This window comes from Lutra lutra, chromosome 8, assembly GCF_902655055.1.
Source record: "Lutra lutra chromosome 8, mLutLut1.2, whole genome shotgun sequence".
Lineage (NCBI taxonomy): Eukaryota > Metazoa > Chordata > Mammalia > Carnivora > Mustelidae > Lutra > Lutra lutra.
In genome coordinates, this window is record NC_062285.1 from 94,199,712 (window position 1) to 94,220,378 (window position 20,667).

At 39.4% G+C, this 20,667-nt stretch overlaps 1 protein-coding gene across 4 annotated transcripts in view; it reads right to left on the reverse strand.

Moving 5' to 3' along the window:
• GRIP1 (glutamate receptor interacting protein 1) overlaps positions 1–20,667 on the reverse strand; it is a 700,704-nt gene that overhangs the window by 152,410 nt on the left and 527,627 nt on the right. For all 4 annotated transcript variants that reach the window (XM_047742328.1, XM_047742327.1, XM_047742326.1 and 1 more), the window contains 2 exons: positions 3,599–3,734; positions 1,237–1,382 (listed from right to left, as the gene is read on the reverse strand). In XM_047742328.1, the coding sequence (XP_047598284.1) occupies positions 1,237–1,382; positions 3,599–3,734 (282 nt within the window). The remainder of the gene's footprint in view (positions 1–1,236; positions 1,383–3,598; positions 3,735–20,667) is intronic.

Genomic DNA, 20,667 nt, shown 5'->3' on the forward strand with positions numbered 1-20,667 from the left:
TGTTATCTGTCCTCCTCCATCAGAATGTACAGAGCGGTGGCTGCACTGTAGCAAATGCTCAAGAAGACGCTGCTGAACAAATGAGCTATTATCAGTTATTAATATTCAACTTGAGTTCTCACCGGGAGAGAAAAGCAAAGAGCTTTCTTAGGGTAGGGTTCGTATTAATAACATTAACAGAGAAGGTGCTAGAATAGCCCAGCTCAAATGCAGGACGGCAGTAACACAGAGCATATATATATATATATATCACTGTGAATAAACATATGGATTTTGGAGTCAGGGAGCCTGGGTTCACATCATGACTTGGCTGCCTATATATTTGGGAAAGATACTTTACTTAAGCCTCAGTAAAATGAGAATAATAATAATAACAATGCCTGTCTTGTAGTGCTGATTGATTTGTGTATTTGTTATTATTTTTTATGTACTTATTATTTATTTATTTATTATATTATTTATTACTATTTTTATGGCATCAGGCACTGTTCTCATTGCTTTATGAACACTAACTCACTTAATCCTCATGACAGATCTATTGGTAGGAACAAGTATTATGCCCATTACCCAGATATGGGAGCTGTGACACAGAAAGCTTAAGTAACTTTCTCAAAGGCATGCAGTTAGTTAAAAGTGAAGCTGGGGTTTGAGCCTGGCTATTAGACCCCAAAGTGCAGCTCTGCTATCCTGACTCCCCTTATGATGAGGATTAAGTGTATCCGTGCAAGTCAGGTTTCTTATCATGCTGGAGATTTAGTAAGTTCTGAAAATGTGTGGTTCTATTACTATTATTGTTACTTGATAATAATGAGTTTTGAATCTATTTTCATGGTTCAGAAATTAACATAACTATAGAAGAACCAACATAAAACACACCAAACATGCTTTTCCTAACCCTGGTCACTAAGCACAAAGCCTGGATGGAAATGAATGCACAGAACTTATAAATATGTTGACTGTTCATGAAAGCACCTTAAATGGCAAATATGATGCACACAGATCACCTTAATGGAACACAAATCCTACATAATTTTATTGTTATCCGTGCTCTTTTTAATTCTTCTGGAGCGGGCTATATGTTTATCAATTCAAATAATTTCTAAATACCAAGAAACCCTGCTCTGTCATTCCTGTACTGAGACAATGTTGGCCAAAGGAGGGGGGCGGGATGGAGAACCCATTGTTTTAGGCAAAAACGTGGCCCAGCTGTTCTGACCCGGAGTTGCGATTACTTACAGACTGGCGGCAGCTCATACTCAACTTCAAGAACCACTCTTTCGCCAACGTTCTTCAGCAAGCTGATGATCTCATCATGGCGGAATTTGGCCAGGTTGATCCCATTCACTGCTTTGATGTAGTCCCCTACATCCAGCTGGTCACTTCTGCAATATAGGGAATGTCGCTTCAGCGGACCCGTCCTCTCTACGGGCCTATGTTTTCCACGTTCCCTTCGTGAAAATGCACCCAATCCCCAAGGCCCGTGTGGCCGGAGCCCCTGCCTTCTAGGGAGCCCCTGCCTTCTAGGGTGCGGCTGTCCCCTCTCCCTGCCCCCAGCCCCGGGAGTAGGAGTACAGCTAAAGGTGGATGAGAGATTCAGCGATCCCCCCCCCGCTGACCGGGATACTTTGAAAGCCCTCTACAGCATCTGCTGTGGTCTCTAATTATTTCCTAACCCATTGCGTCTTTTATTTTTAAAGCGCACCATGACACAAAATAAAGAGGTTTCTGATTGCTGTTTGGTTGCTCTGCCTGTAAAGAGTTGGTTCTCTAGGAACAGAGTATCCAGATCCTGGCATACCAGGGATAAAAGGGACTTCTTCTTCCTTTTTATCTCTATCATTTTGCTGCTAGCCTCCCAGACAGACATTTCCTAGCTCTCAAGATCTTCCCTGGGAGTTTGCTGAGGGCTAAGGAAAGGGTCAGCTTCTTTTGCTACTTATTGCTTACGGCAAGATAAAAAAAAAAGAAAGAAAGAAAGAAAGAAAGAAAGAAAGAAAGAAAGAAAGAAAGAAAGAAAGAAAGAGAGAGAACAAATTACAATGAAAGCATTGGGTTTCAGTACTGCTCTTGCCTCTCCCCAGCACCATAATAGGACTGTGGCTAATTTAGGGGTTTTAGGCAGACTTTATTTCTAAGGCAAGAACAGGCAGTGAGACCAAAGACAGTCCTTACAATCTGCATCACGAATGAGGACCTTCAGTGATACTCTGTCCCCAAACAGAAACACCCAAATGCATTTATTTTATATAAGTCCAGCTCTAACCATTCCTCTTTGGCGCGCTCTCCTAATCTGCTCCCGCCTGCGGTCCCTCCATGCTGTCCCTCCTCCCTCGGGTTTACTCACTCTCACTGGACAACTTAGCCACCTAATGCTCCGTGACAATGCTCACCCTGTCGCTTTTTACTATCATGCAATGCTGTTATGGTTGCCATGCTTTTCACGCTTTTTACACCTATCTCCTCTAGTAAATTATAAGCCCCCCTAGGGTAGGGATCTTATCTGTTATTATTTTAGTTTACTACTTGGAAAAAGGTAATGCCTTCAACAATGAATAGCTGGGCACTGATCACGTGACCGGCACAGCACCACCTTTAATTATGGCATCAATACAACTGAAGATGACATTTTTCCTTTCTATTTACTCTCGCTTCCAGGCTATGTAGGAAAAAGTTCTGGAGATGTACGGAGCCCTAGCATCACAGATGGGCCATGACTGTTATAAAATAAAGGAGGCCATGGGGGCACAAAGAAGGCTCTCTCCTCCTGAGAAAAGGAGATTAAGGTGGTGATTAAGGTGATTAAGGTGATTAAGATGAAGCTCATATATTGTACAACCAAGCTGATCATCCAAAGTAATCACCATTCTCAATGATACTTTATAAAGCAAGAACTCTAAAACTTAATTTGTGATTTCGTGGACAAGACTATCAGTGCCCAGGATTTAAGACCCATGAACCTCACTTATAATGAAACCTGATTGTCCCCTCTACAGTACTTGGTGACTCTGTCTATAAAGCGAGCCCTCTTGTACCCAGCTAGCAAGACATTCTGCCTTTGGCCATGACTAGGCCAATGTGCCGTTCATCAGAACAAGGACACCGTGAGACGTCTTCATCTAAGCTTTCTATCCTTTTGGAAGTTGTGTCTTTGTCTTGATGAAAGGGAAGGTCTCACAGGTAGAAAAGCAGAGATGATATGGGACAAGGGGAACTGTCACTCAGACTCTTGGAGCTGGCCTCCCTCCTCCTCTAGGCATACCACATCCCTCCATGCCAGGCTCCCGAGTGCCCATTATATGGCTCATCTGTCCCGTTTCTGTGATCGGAGTGTCTCAATCCCACAGCAGCCCGTCTGCTGTTCAGTGGCACGTTTGGGGATGACAGCCACACAGGCTTTTTTAAAATGAAAGTCTTCTGCGGGCCTGGTGGCTCCCCGGTGGCTTGGTACAGGCTTCTGAAAACATGCCCCAGTACGCTTCTGCCCGGCAGACGGCAGCTGTCATATTTATTTATTAGTGACCTTTTCTGATGGAGCCTCAATTTTCGCATTAATCACCCCCCTGTGTTCCTTTTCCTACACCCCTCTGAGATGCATTACCTAGCAGCAATTCCTCCTTGCCGCAGGTTCGAGACTCTGGGCTTGCCATCCTTGTCAACTCCGCCCGATACCGTCAGCCCGAGGGTGGTGCCCTCCTTCTTCATCAGCTCAACCACGGTGGAGCCTTTGAATTCCTCTGTGAAAAGAAGAGCATTTGTCTTATTAAATGGCAGTCGAATCACGAGATACTGTTGCGCCTGGTGAAGGGACTCCTTCCCATAAACTCTCCCTGCTTTTTCTTTTACAAGAAAAGATCTGCAGCCTCTTTTCCACCGCAATTTGCGGAGTATCTCAGAAAGACGTCCATGCAGGTTAAGCGGAGGAGATATTCCACTAGAGGTTATTAAAATGGGTACCAGTGGGGTAGTTCCATCTAGGCTCAAAATAAAGAGGCCGGCATGGATTATATGCAAATGACAATATCTGCCCTTTGTTTTCTGTCGTGCTCAAGCGACTTTCTCGGGTTTCTCTCCTTGCAACTCCAGCGAGAAGAACTGAGAGTTGCAAGATAAGGGCCTAGAACAGAGTTTTAAGTAATGATAGAACAAGAATGATTTTAAATAATAATATATATTATGCAGCAGCAAACTCCAAGCTCTCGGTGCGATTCGGCTGAATACAGCAATGGACACAAGAGAAGAGAGCTGTCTATAGGTTCAAGAAAAATATTCCTTTGAGAGGCAGGGCAGAAGGTCATGGTGGGGAGGGAGGGAAAAAAATGAAACAAGATGGGACCAGGGAGGGAGACAAACCATAAGAGACTCTTAATCTCAGGAAACAAACTGAGGGTTGCTGGGGGGAGGGAGAGGAGGGATAGGGTGGTTGGGTAGTGGATACTGGGAGGGTATGTGCTATGGTGAGTGCTGTGAATTGTGTGAGACTGATGATTCACAGACCTGTACCCCTGGGGCAAATATAACATTATATATTAATTTTAAAAAAAGATAAAAAAAAGAAAAATATTCCTGACTCTCTTGTTTCTCGTCTTTCGGGAAACAAAGTATAATGGCTTCAGGTAACAACTCATATCACTTTGTACAGGACGTGTCACAGTATGGTAAGGCAGGGTTGGTCCTCAGAATCCCCAGGTAACTGCCATAAATCCCTCATTCTACACTTTCAAGTTTAAGATCTCACAGATCTTGTCCACACAATGTCTCTACACGAAGAGGGGACCCAAATCTTCTGATTTTAGGCACAACAGAAAGTGAGAGAACTTTGAGCATATCCTTTCTTTCAGAAGTAAAAATGGGTAGTCAACCTTGACCTACCCAGAGGTTAATTATGATAAACGCTGTATTCAAGTTCTCTGTTACATTATTCCCCGCTCTGGGTACACACTTTCTGGAGGGATGGGGAAATTCAAGTTGCCCAGTTCCTCCTGAATCACATTACGAATTTTAGGAGTTATGATCTTCTAGGACATCAAAGACACTCATATTAAAATGCAAGAATGGGGGGCGCCTGGGTGGCTCAGTGGGTTAAAGCCTCTGCCTTTGGCTCAGGTCATGATCTCAGGGTCCTGGGATCGAGCCCCACATCAGGCTCTTTTCTGCTTACCCCCCTCCTCCCTGCACACACACCCCCCCCACCTGCCTCTCTGCCTCCTTGTGATCTCTGTTTGTCAAATAAATAAATAAAATCTTTTTAAAAAAATGCAAGAATGGACTTTCTTCTTTGAAATTAAGAAACCCAAAAGGTTACTGGTACACCTCTTCTCCTTCCTTAATTACACATAACAGAGTTAATTATTTCAAAAATCTACAGGAATGCTTACCATAAAGTTTTTAAATTGTTGCTGCTGGTATACTACCTCACTAGCCAATGAAAAAACTCAAATCATGTTTGGGAGGGAAATTTTCACTCATCTGACCTAGTAAGGAGAACAGAGTATTCCAGGAGGGAAGGCGAGGGGCCAGGCCACTGATTTCCTCACCAACGTACTGAGTCACATTCCAGGCAAGGCTTTCAAGATTGTCAGGTCCTGTGACCTTAGCAACCTAGAACACTCACTGTTTCATGATAGACTCACGGCCCTGCATATGTGAGTGGTACTGCTTTTTAAAGTAGAAGCCAAGGAAGAGTCTATGAGTGTGAATGATATCAGCTTCATTCTCTACATTTTGTATGAGAGACCAAACCATAATTGAAATTCAAGGATCAAAATTCTTGTCATGTGTATACAAGCACAGGGCCTTTTCCATCATTTACCAGAAGCGTTTGAAACAAAATTTCATCACTGTATGCATTTAACCTGTATCCCCTCAAATCAGAATAAAACAGCCCCTCTCCTCCCATAAAAACATAAATAAGCTCAGAGCCTAACTTAACAACCAGGCCCTATAAGTCCTTCTTGGCAGGAGGCTAGGTATACATTATGTTCAAAATTAGGTTAAATAGTTAAAGTAATGAGAATGACATAGCAGATGATGACTAGACACAATATAGAGGCATAATGTGCTCAATGATTTTGCCCAACAGAAGAATTCTTTGCATTTTCTTTAAATATGTAGATTGATCCTGTATATTTTACTCTGATAACTGGTATGGGAGAAATAAGTTTTAACTAACAGGACCTTTATTCCTACTCAGGTTTTCAAGAACATGTTTCCTGCCTAAAATGGGATACCTACACAGGTGCAGACTTATGGGATGTGGACAATGCAGTTTTCTCCAGAAGGGACCCAGGTCCTTACCAGGCTTCTGGCTGAATCCTGGAAATCTAGAAAAAGCTTAATTCCTTTAGTTTAATTTGTTCTTGTTAAAATATAAATCTATCTGGCTTCTTTTTAAACTGGTAATAGTCAATTACCTTCTTATTTTAAAATCTTTCCAAACTTTCCCCAAGTGCTAGTTTTAGTAACTTGAAAGAGAAAATATTGACGCGCCAGTTAATTGAGTAATTTGTGCATTCATGGATTTGAGCATTTACTGAGTGCCTACTATGAGCCAGACAATGAAACTCAAGAGATGAAAAAGTCACAGATGCTTGCAGCCTAATCACAGAGGCAAATGAGTCCCAGACCACCATGTCAGAGTGTGTTCTGGGGCAAGGTGGCCACATGAGAGACGGGCTTGGCTACGATGTAAAGGGAAGAGCGGCTGTTCCCAATGCTGCATCTATTTCACAATTTTGTCTCCTGTCTAATCTGTCTGTATTTATCGACCAGGATAAACTGAGCAGAACAGACTAAAGGAGGAATCTAAATTAGGCAAAACTCAGGAGTAAAGAGAGAATATTGTTGCAAGAAAATGTGCTGAATCATGTGAATGTTAACTGCCAGTAAGCATATCTAGACCCCAAAGGACTGACTAAATCTTCTGCGGGTGTTTCGAAGGAACAGGAGAAAAGCAGCAACTGGGAGAGGGAGGAACATGCTTCTGGAGTTTACTTCCTGCTAATCTGCACTCTCCATAAGATGAATTGATCATGTTATGTATTTTTTGGTGTTTCATGTTTGCATAATGATCTAATGGCAAAGAGAAATGATGACAGATGCATTCAGTTGCATGAGTTCATGTACATAGCAAAGCTTACTGAACAAAACTCTGCAGCGAAACACTGGAACTTAGGCCAGTCAATATGTAGTGACAATTTCTTTCTTTGTAATTTAAATTGTAAACATCCCTTCCCAAATTAAGAGGACCACGTAGAGAAGACTGTAGCTTCCCCAATTTAGCAAGCAGCACAGGGAACAGATGATGCCCAACTGGCAAGGAATGAGATGGTTCTGGATTAGACGTTTTCCTTCATCACCATATTTAATTATCTTAGCAAAGAAATTGCAGGTTTACATCTGTATCTGTACTCACTCAACATAGCCAACAAGAATCACACCAATAGGGGCACCTGGGTGGCTCAGTGGGTTAAGCCTCTGCCTTCGGCTCAGGTCATGATCCCAGGGTCCTGGGATCAAGCCCCGCATCAGTCTCTCTGCTCAGCAGGGAGCCTGCTTCCTCCCTCTCTCTCTCTCTCTCTGCCTCTCTGCCTACTTGTGATTTCTGTCTGTCAAATAAATAAATAAAATCTTAAAAAAAAAAAAAGAATCACACCGATAGAATGGGATTTAGTTGTTTGCTGTTTCCCTTGGATTTGTAATTCAATCCTCTTGATTACTGAACTCCAGAAAGCTTTAAGGAAAGTAATAGTGAGGCCTGGTGAGAGCAAGAGAATTACAAAAAGTTCTTGCAAACAAGGAAGTTCAATAACATAGATAGTTACAAAATTAATATGCAGGAAACCATGTCCTTTACATAAACAAATAGATGGTTAGAAGTTATCATAGAAGGGAAAAAAAAAGCCATTTACAATTGCAAAAAAAAAAAAAAAATCCCAGGAAAAAATTTAATGAAAAGGTACAAGATTTACATGAAGACAACATCAAAAACATTTCTGAGGAACAGAAGATGAGAACAAATGTAAACGCACTGCATTGATTCATTCAATAAGAAAATGAGCACTTACTACATGCCATGCATCATTCTAGGCTTTGGAGATATAAAACTGAACACAACCGAGAAAACCCTTGACATCTAGGAATTAATATTCTAGTAGGTAGCATAATCTAACATCAAAAATACGTCAATTCTCTTTAATCTCTGAAGTTCATAATATCAATAAAAATGCCAATAAGATATTTTGGACCCAAGATATATTTAATATTATTGCAAAAATGGGACATGCATCCTTGCAAAGATTCTGCAAATAATTGTTGTCCCAAAGTAGAACTGTTTAATGTTGCTATGAAAGAATATAGAGAGCCTGTCCATGATGCCAACTGAATGAGGTACTGGAGTCATGACTATGACTATGACTATGACTATGAGGGAGGTTATGCTATTAATTATAGATACCAGATACTCTGGAAGCATGAGCCTGGAGTGGGAAGGTTGGCAAAACCTCTGTGTATGCCTTGCAGATGTTGGTCAGAGTCTGGACCTTCTAGGCTTTACCAAAGGAGAGAAGCAGAAAGAAAGAAAGGAAGGAAGGAAGGAAGAGAGGGAGGGAGGGAGGAAGGAAGGGAGGGAGAAAGAAAGAAAGAAAGAAAGGGAGGAAGGAAGGAGGGAGAGAGGGAGGGAGGAAGAAAGAAAGAGAGAGGAAGGAGGGAGGGAGAAAAGAAAAAAGAAAAGAAGTAGCATAGACATAGGGCATTCAGGACCCATCATCAGACCATCCTAGTGTTTTGTAATACTGATTTGCATAAAAGAAAGGTATGGTATAAGAATCATATTCTGTTTCATAAAACTCTTTGGCATCTGGACATTCTGGCTTCATGGCTTATTTTAAAAAATATAATTGGTGGGTATTACGGAGGGCACGTATTGCATGGAGCAATGGGTGCGGTGCATAAACAATGAATTCTGGAACACTGAAATTTTAAAAAGAAATAAAAATTTAAAAAATATATACTATTAGTTTACTGTGGGAGAAAAAAATCTGCAAACACAAATTATGTGAAATGTGATATTAAAAAAAAAAAGTCAAGAAAGGGCTGTCATGGTGCAACCTGCGAGGACCCTTATCAGGCTGGGCAAGTAGCGCTCTGGATGGCTCCTTGGAAGAGTGATCCCTGAGTTTTCTCGACGAGAGCCTCAGTTCAGCAAATGGAGAAGGGAAGGTGCTAGAGGCACAGGAACAGTAAATGATAGGTGATTACATGGGTTCTGGGAAGAGGATATCCGTCAGTTCAATTTGCACTTTGTCCATCAGGCTGTGTGTTAGAATCACCTGGGGAGCTTTTCAAATACCAATGCCTGGGCCAAACCCAGAACAAACCACCAGAGTACCCCCTGATGGTAATTTTTTAAATTAAACTTTAAAATTTGAGATAACTGTAGATGCTCATGGAGTTCTAGGAAATATTGTAGAGATCCTGTATACCCTCTGTCTTGTTTTTGCTTGCGGTAACATCATGTGAAACTGTAATACAATATCGCAAGCAGGATATTGACATGATGCTGTCAAGATACAATATAACAAGTTCCCACATCCACTTCTCTCCTCCCTGGACACCTTCCTTAACCCTAGGCAAACCCTAACCCATTCTCTGTGCTCATAACTTTGTCATTTTAAGACTGTTAAATAAATTGCATCATACAGTTTGAAACCTTTGTGGTTGACTTTTTACATTCTGTACAATCTTCTATACTGTAACAATAGTTTGTTCCTTTTTATTGCTGAGTAGTAGTCCATGGCATAGATATACCACTGTCTGCTTAACCATTTACCTGTTGAAAGATGTGTAGGTTGTTTGTTGCTTGGGATTGTTATGAATAAAGCTACTGTAAACATTCATGCACTGGTTTTTGTGTGAACCATAATAATTCATTTCTCTGGAATAAATGTCCAGGAGTACAACTGCTGGGTCATATGGTAGTTCTATATTTCCTTTTCTTTTTTTGATTATTTAATTTTATTATATTAGTCATCACACAGTACTTCATCGGTTTTTGATGTAGTAGTGTTCCATGATTCATTATTTGCGTATAACACCCAGTGCTCATTGCAATACGTGCCCTCCTTAATACCCATCACTGGGCTCACCCATCTCTCCATGCCCCCCTCTGAAATCTTCAGTTTGTTTCCTGGAGTCTATAGTCTCTCATGGTTCATCTCCCCCCCTGATTCCCTCCCCTCATACTTACTTTTCTACTAAATTGCTAAATTGTTTTTCAAGATAGCCATACCATTTTATATCCCCACCAGCAGTGTATGAATGATTTAGTTCTTCTACATCCTGTCCACTACTTGATATTAGCCATACTGATAAGTGTGTCAGTAATATCTAATTATGGTTTTAATTTTTGTGTAATTTGAGGCATTTCCCTAATGGAAGGGAAATAGAAATAGAGGGGAATACTGAGTGCCTATGAGCCAGACAATGAAACTCAAAGATGAAAAAGTCACAGATGCCAGCAGCCTAGTCAGAGAGGCAAATGAGTCCTAGACCACCATTTGTGGTCTGTGTGTGTATTTATTTGCCATCTGCATATCTGACAGATGACGTATCTTGCCATCTGACATTTCTTTGGTGAAATGTCTCTTTATGTCCTTTGCCTATTTTCTTTAGATCACTTGCTTTTTTACTATTGAGCTTTGAGAATTGTTATATATTTGAGGTAATAATCCCTTGTTGATGATGAGATTTGCAAATATTTTCTCCCAGTCTGTAGGTTTTCTTTTCACTCTTTTAACAAGGTCTTCTGTAGAGCAAATATTTTTAATTTTGAGGAAGTGTAATTAGTCAATTTTTCCTTTTATGGGTCATGTTCTTGTCAATTCTAAGAACTCTTCACCAAGCCTCAGATCTTGAAAATTTTCTCCTTTCTTCTATAGTTTCTAAAATTTCTATAATAATATTATAACATACTATAACCATAATATTATAGAACTATCCATTTTGAGCTAAATTTTATTTAAAGTGTGAGACTCAGTAAAAAATTCATGTATTTTTTGAGGGGAAAGTTCTATAGATGACCAATTGCTCCAATACCATTTGTTGAATAAGCTATCTTTCCTCCATTAAATTGCTTTTGCACCTTTTCAAAAATCAATTATTTTAAATACCATTACTAAGTACTTCTGATTCTTTCAATTTATATGTATTATTTTATTATTTTTTTCCAAGTTGCCAGTAAGTGGTTAGGATACAATATATACTGTGTTTGTCAATTTCCAGATTCTTCATTCTTTATTTTGTTCCATTGATGTATTTATCCCTCCACAGATACCACACAGTCCTTATTAATGTATCTATAAAACGAGTCTTGAAATTGGATAGGCTGATTCCTCCCTCTTTACTGTTCCTTTAAAAAATTATTTCAATTATTTCTTTGCCTTTCCATATAAATTTTAGAATAGTATTGTCTATATCTACAAAAACTTTGCCTGGGATTTTTATAGGATCTGCATTAAGACTGTATGCCAGTTTAGAAAGAATAGACATCTTTACTATGTTGAATCTTCAAATCTATGAATCTGTTATGTCTCTCCAGTTACACAGACCTTCTTTGATTCATTCATCGGCATAGCGTAATTTTCATCATATAAGTTCTATACACGGTTTATTAGTTTTACACCTGAATATTTCATTTTGGGGGTAACAACTGAAAATGGTATTATGTTATTAATTTTGATGTACATATATTCATTGCTAGTATATACATGTATAATTGATTTTTGTATATTAATTTTGTATCTTGTGGTCTTACTGAACTCACTTAATACTTCAAGGAGGTTTTTGTTTGTTTGTTTGTTTTGGCTTTCTTAGGGTTTTCTATGTAGACCATCATGTTCTCTGCAAAAAAGGATAGTTTTATTTGTTTCCAATCAGAATGCCTTTTATTTTTCCTTTCTAGCATAAAGCCTAAGTTAGAAATCCCAGAACAATGTTGAATGAGTGGTAAGAGTAGATATCCTTGCCTTCTTTCCTGTTTTAGGGGAAAGGCATCAGGTGCTTCATCATTAAGTATTATGTTAGCTGTAGGTTTTTGTAGATACTCTTCATCAAGCTGAGGAAGTTCCCCTCTATTTCTATTTTTCTGAGAATTTTTATCATGATGAGTATGAATATTGTCAATTTTTTCACCTTGATTAGTTGTGGATCATGTGATTTTTCTTCTTTAAAGTGATAATGTAGTGGCTTACACTGATTTTCTAATATTAAACCAATCTTGCAAACCAGAAATCAATCCTACTCATTCATTATATATAATTCTTTTTATACATTGATGGATTCTATTGCTAATATTTTGGTAAGGATTTTCTTTGTATCTATATTCATGAGGAATATAGTATGTAGTTTCTTTTTGTGCTATCTTTGGTTTTGGTATCAGGGTAATAATACGAGTTTCATAATATGAATTGGAGAATACATTCCTTCCTTTTCTATTTTCTGAAGAGATTATATAGAATTGGTGTTTATTCTTTTTAAACATTTGGTGTAATTTTTCAATGAAGCCACTTGAATCTGAACTTTTTTTTCTTTTGCAGGTTTTAGATTACAAATTCAATCTCCTTAATAGTTATAGGACTATTTATATTAACTATGTCACATTGTGGTGAGTTGTGGTACATTGTGCTTTTCAAGGAATTGGTCCATTTCAATTATGAAAATCCTTGCAGGTGGGGGAACTGGGCACAGGTATTTTTTTTTAAAGCTCTCCAGGTGATTCTGACATGGAGTCAAGTTTGAGAGATACTGATTTAGAGATTGGTGCCATGAGGAAAGATGGGTAGAAAACAGACTGGGAAGCAAACAAAGAAATTGCTCAGATTTAAGTTTTAGGAAAGGTAAGCCTGTTATTAGGTAAAGTAGTGGACTTGGTAATGATGGCATGAAGTGTTAAGGAGAAAGGTATTAGATTTGGGTCAAGGAGAACCATTAAAAGCCACTGCAATAAAATAAAATGTAAGTTAGACTTTGTTGTGACAACAAATAAAAAAATGAACAATTGCTCAACCACAACAGAAGTTTATTCTGCTCATATATAAGCCTAAGGTGGATGTTCCTGATCAGCACCCAGTTCCTCTCCACATAATGGTTCAGGAATCTACGCTTTGTTCCATTTTTACGACTGTCATCTTCCAGGACTCTGGTTTCCAAGTTATGAACTAAGATGCCTCAAGGTTCCCTAGTGAACTCACAGGACCACCGTAGACTATTTTAAATTTTTGAGGAACATAGAGCCATTCTTGATATCTGTTGGACACAATACCACCTATTATCTTGAAGTAGTTTTGCTCAACATTGGATAATACTGCATTGCTTTTGTTGATGTCCTACCTTTCCAAAGTTAGGTTTTGAGTTTTATAAGAAGGGAGCTCCATGTGAAAATCAATGTAGAACAGGAAATAAAGCTGTTAATGTTTGATCTGAAAGTCTGAGAAGTTGTGCAGTGCCCAGCAAACAAATATATACCATTCTAAGTACTTCTGATTCTTTCAGTTTGTATGTATTATTTTTTTTTCAAATTGCTAGTAAGTGGTTAGGATAATATGTACTATGTTGTTTGGACTTAGCTACTTAATAAATGGAACTATTGATATTTCATTTGACCTGGAGCTCCTGTAAAAAAAAATTAATTACTGAGACATTAAGGGCTCTACAACTGAGAAAGTTTGGAAACTTCTGCTCTAGGACTTTAACCTGTCTTCATGCACCTGCGGCAAGGGGAAAAAGAACTTTTTTAAAAGCCACACTGGTCTGCTTCTGTTCACATTCCAGTGGCAAGAACTCATTCCATGTCCACACCTAACCATAAGGGAGGCTAAGAATTGGAATGTAGACAGATGCCAAAGCAATAAAGGTAGGCTGGGTTTTTAGGGACAGGAAGGAAACATATGAAAGACTGAAATCCATCAACAGCTATATGGATGGTATGGATTCCAGATATATTGAGGAAGAACTGCCCAGAGTCAGAGACAAATCACTATGTGGGGAGTGAGGAACTATGATGGGCTAGAGGACCTCAAGGATTCAAACTCATTTGATTGGGGAATATTGATGTGTATCACTAAGAAAGGGAATCTGGAAAATGAGAGGAAGTTTCTGTGGCTGTGTCTCATTGGAGAGGGGACAGTCACATGATCTAATACCATATACAGAGAAGGAAAATGTGACTTAAATATCAGGGGAAAAACCTAGTGCTAGGATAGTTTTTGTCATACCTTAAACAAAGTGAGTGGTCTATAAGACCCTCACCCTACAGCTGTTAAAAAAAAAAAAAAAAAAAAAAAAAAGAAAGTACATTTTAAAAGCAACCTCCATAGGCCCATTCAGCCAAATAAGCATTGGTGAAACTCTTTACTTCTTGAAGTTCCATTAACTACACAGATTTTACAAGAAGATATCATAACCAGTGAAATGGAAATACTACTGATGAATACTCTATGTCGTAAGTCACAAATTTCCCAACACTAGTGATAAGGATAGTGTTTCCTTTCCCCTCCCCCACATCTCCAGTGCCTAGAATGGTGCCTGGCATATTAGTAGGTATTCCTGGTAACTGCTGAATGAGCGAGCACATCAGTTCCAACAGAGGGAATTATGACTAGGCAATGAGCATTGGCTTGCAGCGAACAGAATTATTGTTGGATGGTGCGGAAGCAAAAATGATAAAGGAGCAGAATTTAAACAGCAGAAGACATGGTTATTTCCCTAAGCTTACTTGGTAGATCATCATCATCATTTTTATTTTTACCATTTCTTTAGTGAGGGGGATTGAGGCCCACACCAGAATACCATAGCTATATCTGTGTATTACTTTTGGAGAGAATATTACTGTTCACACTACAGTTTTATCTATATATTACTTTTAGTGGTGCCACTAGGAAGTTTATCCCCCTCAGGAAATAAGCAGATGCTTTTTCCAATACTCATTCCAAGTTCCTCCTAACAACCCCTGGTTCAGCAAAGCTGCTGGGATCAAAGCTGGGTCTCTGTGATGAATGGCTGTATTTTCAGTCTCAGTCCTTGCCGCCCAGACTTGCAGAGAAAGGTCTTCTGGCGCTGTCTACCTCTGTGTAGTGACATGAAGGATGGACCTGAATTTCTCTCATCCCCTGGGAATCTGAGCATAAGTTAGACGAGTGGCAGGGATGTACAGCACATAAATATTACCCAGCACAAATATTCATGTGAAACAAAATTATGATTGGTATTTATCTTACACAGTGATAGGGATGGCTGGATTAATATCCATATGTTTCTTAGGGCACCTCAAGAGAAAAAGAATATATAAATATGCAGGACCGAATATAAAAACCTGAGCCTCCTGAAAGTACATGATAAATAGATTGGGATTTAAAAATAGATAAAGCTGAGATGTGGATTCCACTGTAACTGATTCAGATACAATATGTCTCCTAAAGCATTGGGAAAAGGTGTCACCAATCTTTAAATATGGCAAAACTAGAATTCTTTCAGTTCCCACTTTTTCAAAATCAATGATTTAATTGTCAAAATTTGGTGTTAAAATTTCCCAGTGTCACAACTTATTAACACATTATTTAATTTTTCTGGGTCTTAGTTTCCTTATCTCTAAAATAGTGGTAATAAGAGTACCTACTCTTAGGGTGTTGTGAAAACTAAGTGATAAAATTCTTGTAAGGAACTTATTAAGTGACCTTATTATATGCGGCACATGGTATAATATATATTTATTATATTAATATGTATTAATTATTATTGTATTTATTATAGCACCTGCTACATGCTGCACATTAAGTGTTCAAAATATATGTTAGTCGTAGTATTATTATTATCACTAGGACCTTAAATTCCAGGTGTGCAGATGACCAATCTTCTACTGTTTCTGATTGTTATGAATAGAAGACAAAACAATGAGCAGTGGCATTTCACCATTTGTAGAGTCATATATTCCTTTGAGAATCAAATGAAAGCCATGGGCTCCCTCTCCAGAGAAATTTTGTATACAATTTCAGGGGAATTCATGGGCACTGTTGACCACATCCCTGTACTCAAGAAATCATAAGGCTCTTGAGTCACATCAGATTTGAGCAATGTGAAAATCAAAGAACACCAGCTGCTAGGATGATATTTTCTAATTTGTGCACATAATCAGGTAGGGGTCATGAAACAGCAAATAACACCCAAACCTACCATTCATATGTTCCTATGTAGTCATTTAACAATCAAAAGGAAACCATATCCATGATAGAAGAAACAGGAAGTGACTCACCTCAGTGAAACTTCCCCACTTCCTGAGCAGAATGGCCTGTGCGGTGCGCATGTATATCTGAGAATCCATAAGGACCAGCCAAAGGCACTGTGCAGAGAATCCAGTGATTGCGCTTGTCTTAAGAGCCCCAGGCAATTGTCCTTTGGGAGAACTCTCCCTCTGTGACTTTTTACTTGCGGCTGGTTTTAACCACATTTTCCAAGTTGTTGACACAATCGAAAACTGGATTCTACAAGTGAATCTTAAAGAATTGGCACAGCTAATTTTGAAATTATTTGGATCTTCCGTGGTCTCCTAGAGAAGTTAACTGTTTTCTTACAGGTACTTGTGGACCATATCGGTTCAAAAATATTTTTGAGCTCTAGCATTTCAAAGACCAATAATCACTGCCCTTACCCTTTACAGCTCACATTCTACATGTCTAAGGGACAGACGTCTAGGCTAATAAATTCAGTTAAGTGTGTTTGGTCCACAGCATGGCCCGGGAGCCTGAAGAATCACAGTTCAACCTGTGGTCCTGGGAAAACCTCCTGCAGCCTATAGATGTGCAGTTAGAGATTTAAGTTCATCCTTAAGTTCTTAGGTGATATCTATTAAGATATAAAAAGATATAAAAAGCCAGAGCTACTGTGTAGGGCTCGATTAGAATGATCAGATGGTCTGGTCTGGGAGTCCAGTTGAACTAAAGGGAGGAGAGATAGGTCTTGTTCAGCTGAGGGTGAGAAGAGAGAAGCACTCTGGAAGGGAAGGAAGACATTGAGACAGACAGATGTCAGGTTAAGCTAGTCATCAGGGGGTTAAACAGCTTAGCTAGTTCCCAGGAGGAGGGCTAACTGCTGCTGAGGCACTGTTGCTTCTTCAAAGATAACTGGAAGGACACTGCTTGGGGTCTTACTCTGTGTGAGAAGGAAATGGGTGGATGATGAACTTCAACGAGAAATCAGACTTCTTAAATAATCAGGGCAAAGTGGACTGAGAGCTATGCTTGCTCCCATGGCTTCCTCCTTCCCGGGATACCTCAGTACCCAGGAGTCCAGCATGAGGTAGACAGCCTGACTGAATAGAGAAGTTAAAATGAGGAAATATTCTGACACCTTTTAAGATGATCCATCCTTTTAGAGCAATTAATACTTTTCAAAATGTTCTCACATCCACGATCGTATTTAACCTTTTGAACAACTCTGTGAAGAGAGTAACCCTCCCATTTTACAGATTAGGAAACTGAGATTTGAAAATTAGTTTGCTGTGCAGAACTTTGTAGCTGTTTCAGCACATGAAACTTGCATCCTCGTATAACTGAAAGCCATAAATGTTTAGACTCACCATCAATTAATGGTGAAACAACGGTCATAGAATGTAAAGAAATGCTATTGAGAAAGGGGCTGAAAAATAAGGCCCTCCAGGTAGAGTCCAAGCCACCAGAGTAACAGTAAGCTAGTGAACTAGTCCCTCTCACGTTGTGACAGATGTCATAGGTATTTATTTGACTTTGTCTTGTTTTACGAGACTTGATCTGTTTCAAATAAAGGAACAGATGAAGAACTAATAGTGCACTCACTGCAGACAAACAAGAGGCAAGGCATCAAGGGAGCCCTGTTGGCTCTCCACGGAGAAGCCAGGCAGCAGGGCTGTAGTGAATTTGAGTTTTATTGGAACCCTCTGGAGACCTCACTGGAATTTAGAACAGGGGGAGGCTGCGCTGCCCCCATCAAGGACAGCTCCCACATCCTACCTTTGACTTCCTCTACCCCGATAAGGACAGGAGACTTCTCTCCTAGTCCCTCTCCTGGTCCGACTCTTTTCTTTGGCTCCACATGGGAAACAACTATATTCTCATCCCAAAGAAAAGGTTTCCCATTAGGGTGAGCATCAGGGAATGAACAGACAAGCTGGAGTCATTACTGCTTCCTCTCTGTATTAGTACCTCCATCACCGTAGGGAACCCGAACTTACCCAACTATCTTGCAGCTTCACTCTGAATATGAAACATTTTAGTTCTTTCTGTTCCTCCCTGTCTCCCTCCCTCCATCTTTCCATTGAATAGTTACTGATAATTTGCTAAATGCTGGGCACTTTGCTATTTAGCAGTAAACAAGACAGACTCAGCCCCTGCCCTCAAAGAATTTATATCCTAGTAAGAAATATAGATCCTAAACAATTAAAAGTCATAACAAATATGATTAGTAATAATTAGTGAAACAAAGGGTAAGGATTCTAAGTCCAGGGCTAACTAGGAAACAACTGCTTGAAAAATATTCACAAGTGGTTCATTATGTTCACATGGTCAAATGGTTTTATAAAATTTGAAAAACATATTTTGGAGTTCTTTTTCTTAAAGAGTTGCCCCCACAACCCAATTCCAAAAGCTTCAGGTACCACAAAACCTAGATCTTCCTCTGGTAACACCACTTTACATCTGAATAGAGCTTTAAGAGTTGCCTCATACAGTAACATGCATTTTCTCATTTGATTCTCATGGAAACCCAGTATCTAAGGATGAAAACATTGAAGCTGTCCAAGGTTAGATGACTTCCTAAGAACACCATATCAAGCAACTCATTTGCTAGAACTTAAAACCAGGTGCTCTAATCCTAAATTCAACCTTCTTTCTACTGTATCATTTTGCTTCACTCAGGCTCTCTTGGCTTGACAAGTTGCCCAAGTGACACTTCACCAAGTGGTCCATATACACCATGGAGTATTATGCCTCCATCAGAAAGGATGAATACCCAACTTTCTTATCAACATGGATGGAACTGGAAGAGATGATACTGAGTGAAATAAGTCAAGCAGAGAGAGTCAATTATCATATGGTTTCACTTATTTCTGGAGCATAAGAAATAACATGGAGGGGGGCACCTGGGTGGCTCAGTGGGTTAAAGCCTCTGCCTTCGACTCAGATCATTGTCCCAGGGTCCTGAGATTGAGCCCCACATCGAGCTCTCTGCTTGGTGGGGAGCCTGCTTCCTCCTTTCTCTCTGCCTGCCTCTGCCTACTTGTGATCTCTGTCAAATAAAAAAAAAAAGAAAGAAAAAAGAAAAGAAATAACATGGAGGACATGGGGAGATGGAGAGGAGAAGGGAATTGAGGGAAATTGGAGGGGGAGATGAACCATGAAAGACAATGGACTCTGAAAAACAATCTGAGGGTTTTGAAGGGGTGGGGGGTGGGAAGTTGAGTGAGCCTGGTGGTGGGTATTATGGAGGGCACATATTGCATGGAGCACTGGGTGTGGTGCATGAACAATGAATTCTGGTACACTGAAAAGAAATTTAAAAAAATAAAAATTTTTTTAAAAAGTCCCAAATTCTAATAAAAAAATTCCAAGACTATTTTTCTTTTTCTTCTTGAATGTAAGTATGAAACATTAAAACAAATTGTGGTTCAAACAGATTGTGAAAGTCACTTTCACACAACAGATAAAGGAATATTTACTGATTTGTATTAAGTGAGCGACCTGCCAAATCCTCATTTGGAAGGCCACCCCAGTTCCAGTAAATAACACCTTTGTGTTGAATTTCATGAAACATATGCCTTGCTGAGTATCTAAAGAAACGGCTTACTCTTTTTTTTTATTGTTTTAATTTTTGTTCAACTCAGTGATATATATACACATATGAACATATTTTTCTCCTATCTGAAATCTGGATACACATTTCCTAGAAGAAAATCACCACTCTCGTTTTCTTCCCCACTACATACTCTCCCTTAACAGATTCATCATGCGGTCTGAATACAATACCCGCCTACTTTATCAAGTATGAACAGAGCAAAGGACAGTTTCTTTTTAAAAGCACAATGCCCTACCAACGCCTTTAAAATCCATTAAAGAAATATCTCACCAAGCCCAGGAGAGCATTACAATAATTGCTTCTCTCACCCAGGTGAAAAAGGACATATCTGTCAACGAAAGAAGTGTAGAAGCAATTAACACCTCAACACTCTCCTAGGAAATTGCTTAAATTAAGGAAATAAGAGGGATGCTTTATGGTTATTGTATTTCTCATATTTAGTTACTAGCATGGCTGGAGAGTACCTCAGTCATTCCCAACTACTCTCCCCCAAGTAACAGGGTCAGGAGCCAGTATGGGCATGACTCGGGGTGTATGTGGATGACTCCATGTGTGGCCCATATGGGTTCTCCATTTACTCCATTTTTCCCAGGCTAGGAGCAGAAATAGGGCTGGTAGATGCACTAATGAAATCTACATCCAAGGCTAGATATGTCTTAAATCAGTAGCTTCTCAGGCATACAAAACTCATTTCTGAATTCTGTGCTACCACAATGGAACTGCTTTCTTCTTGCTCTCCTAAAGCTGGGCTACCAAAAGTTCATGTTTACCACGCCTTCTCTACAAATAGCAGAG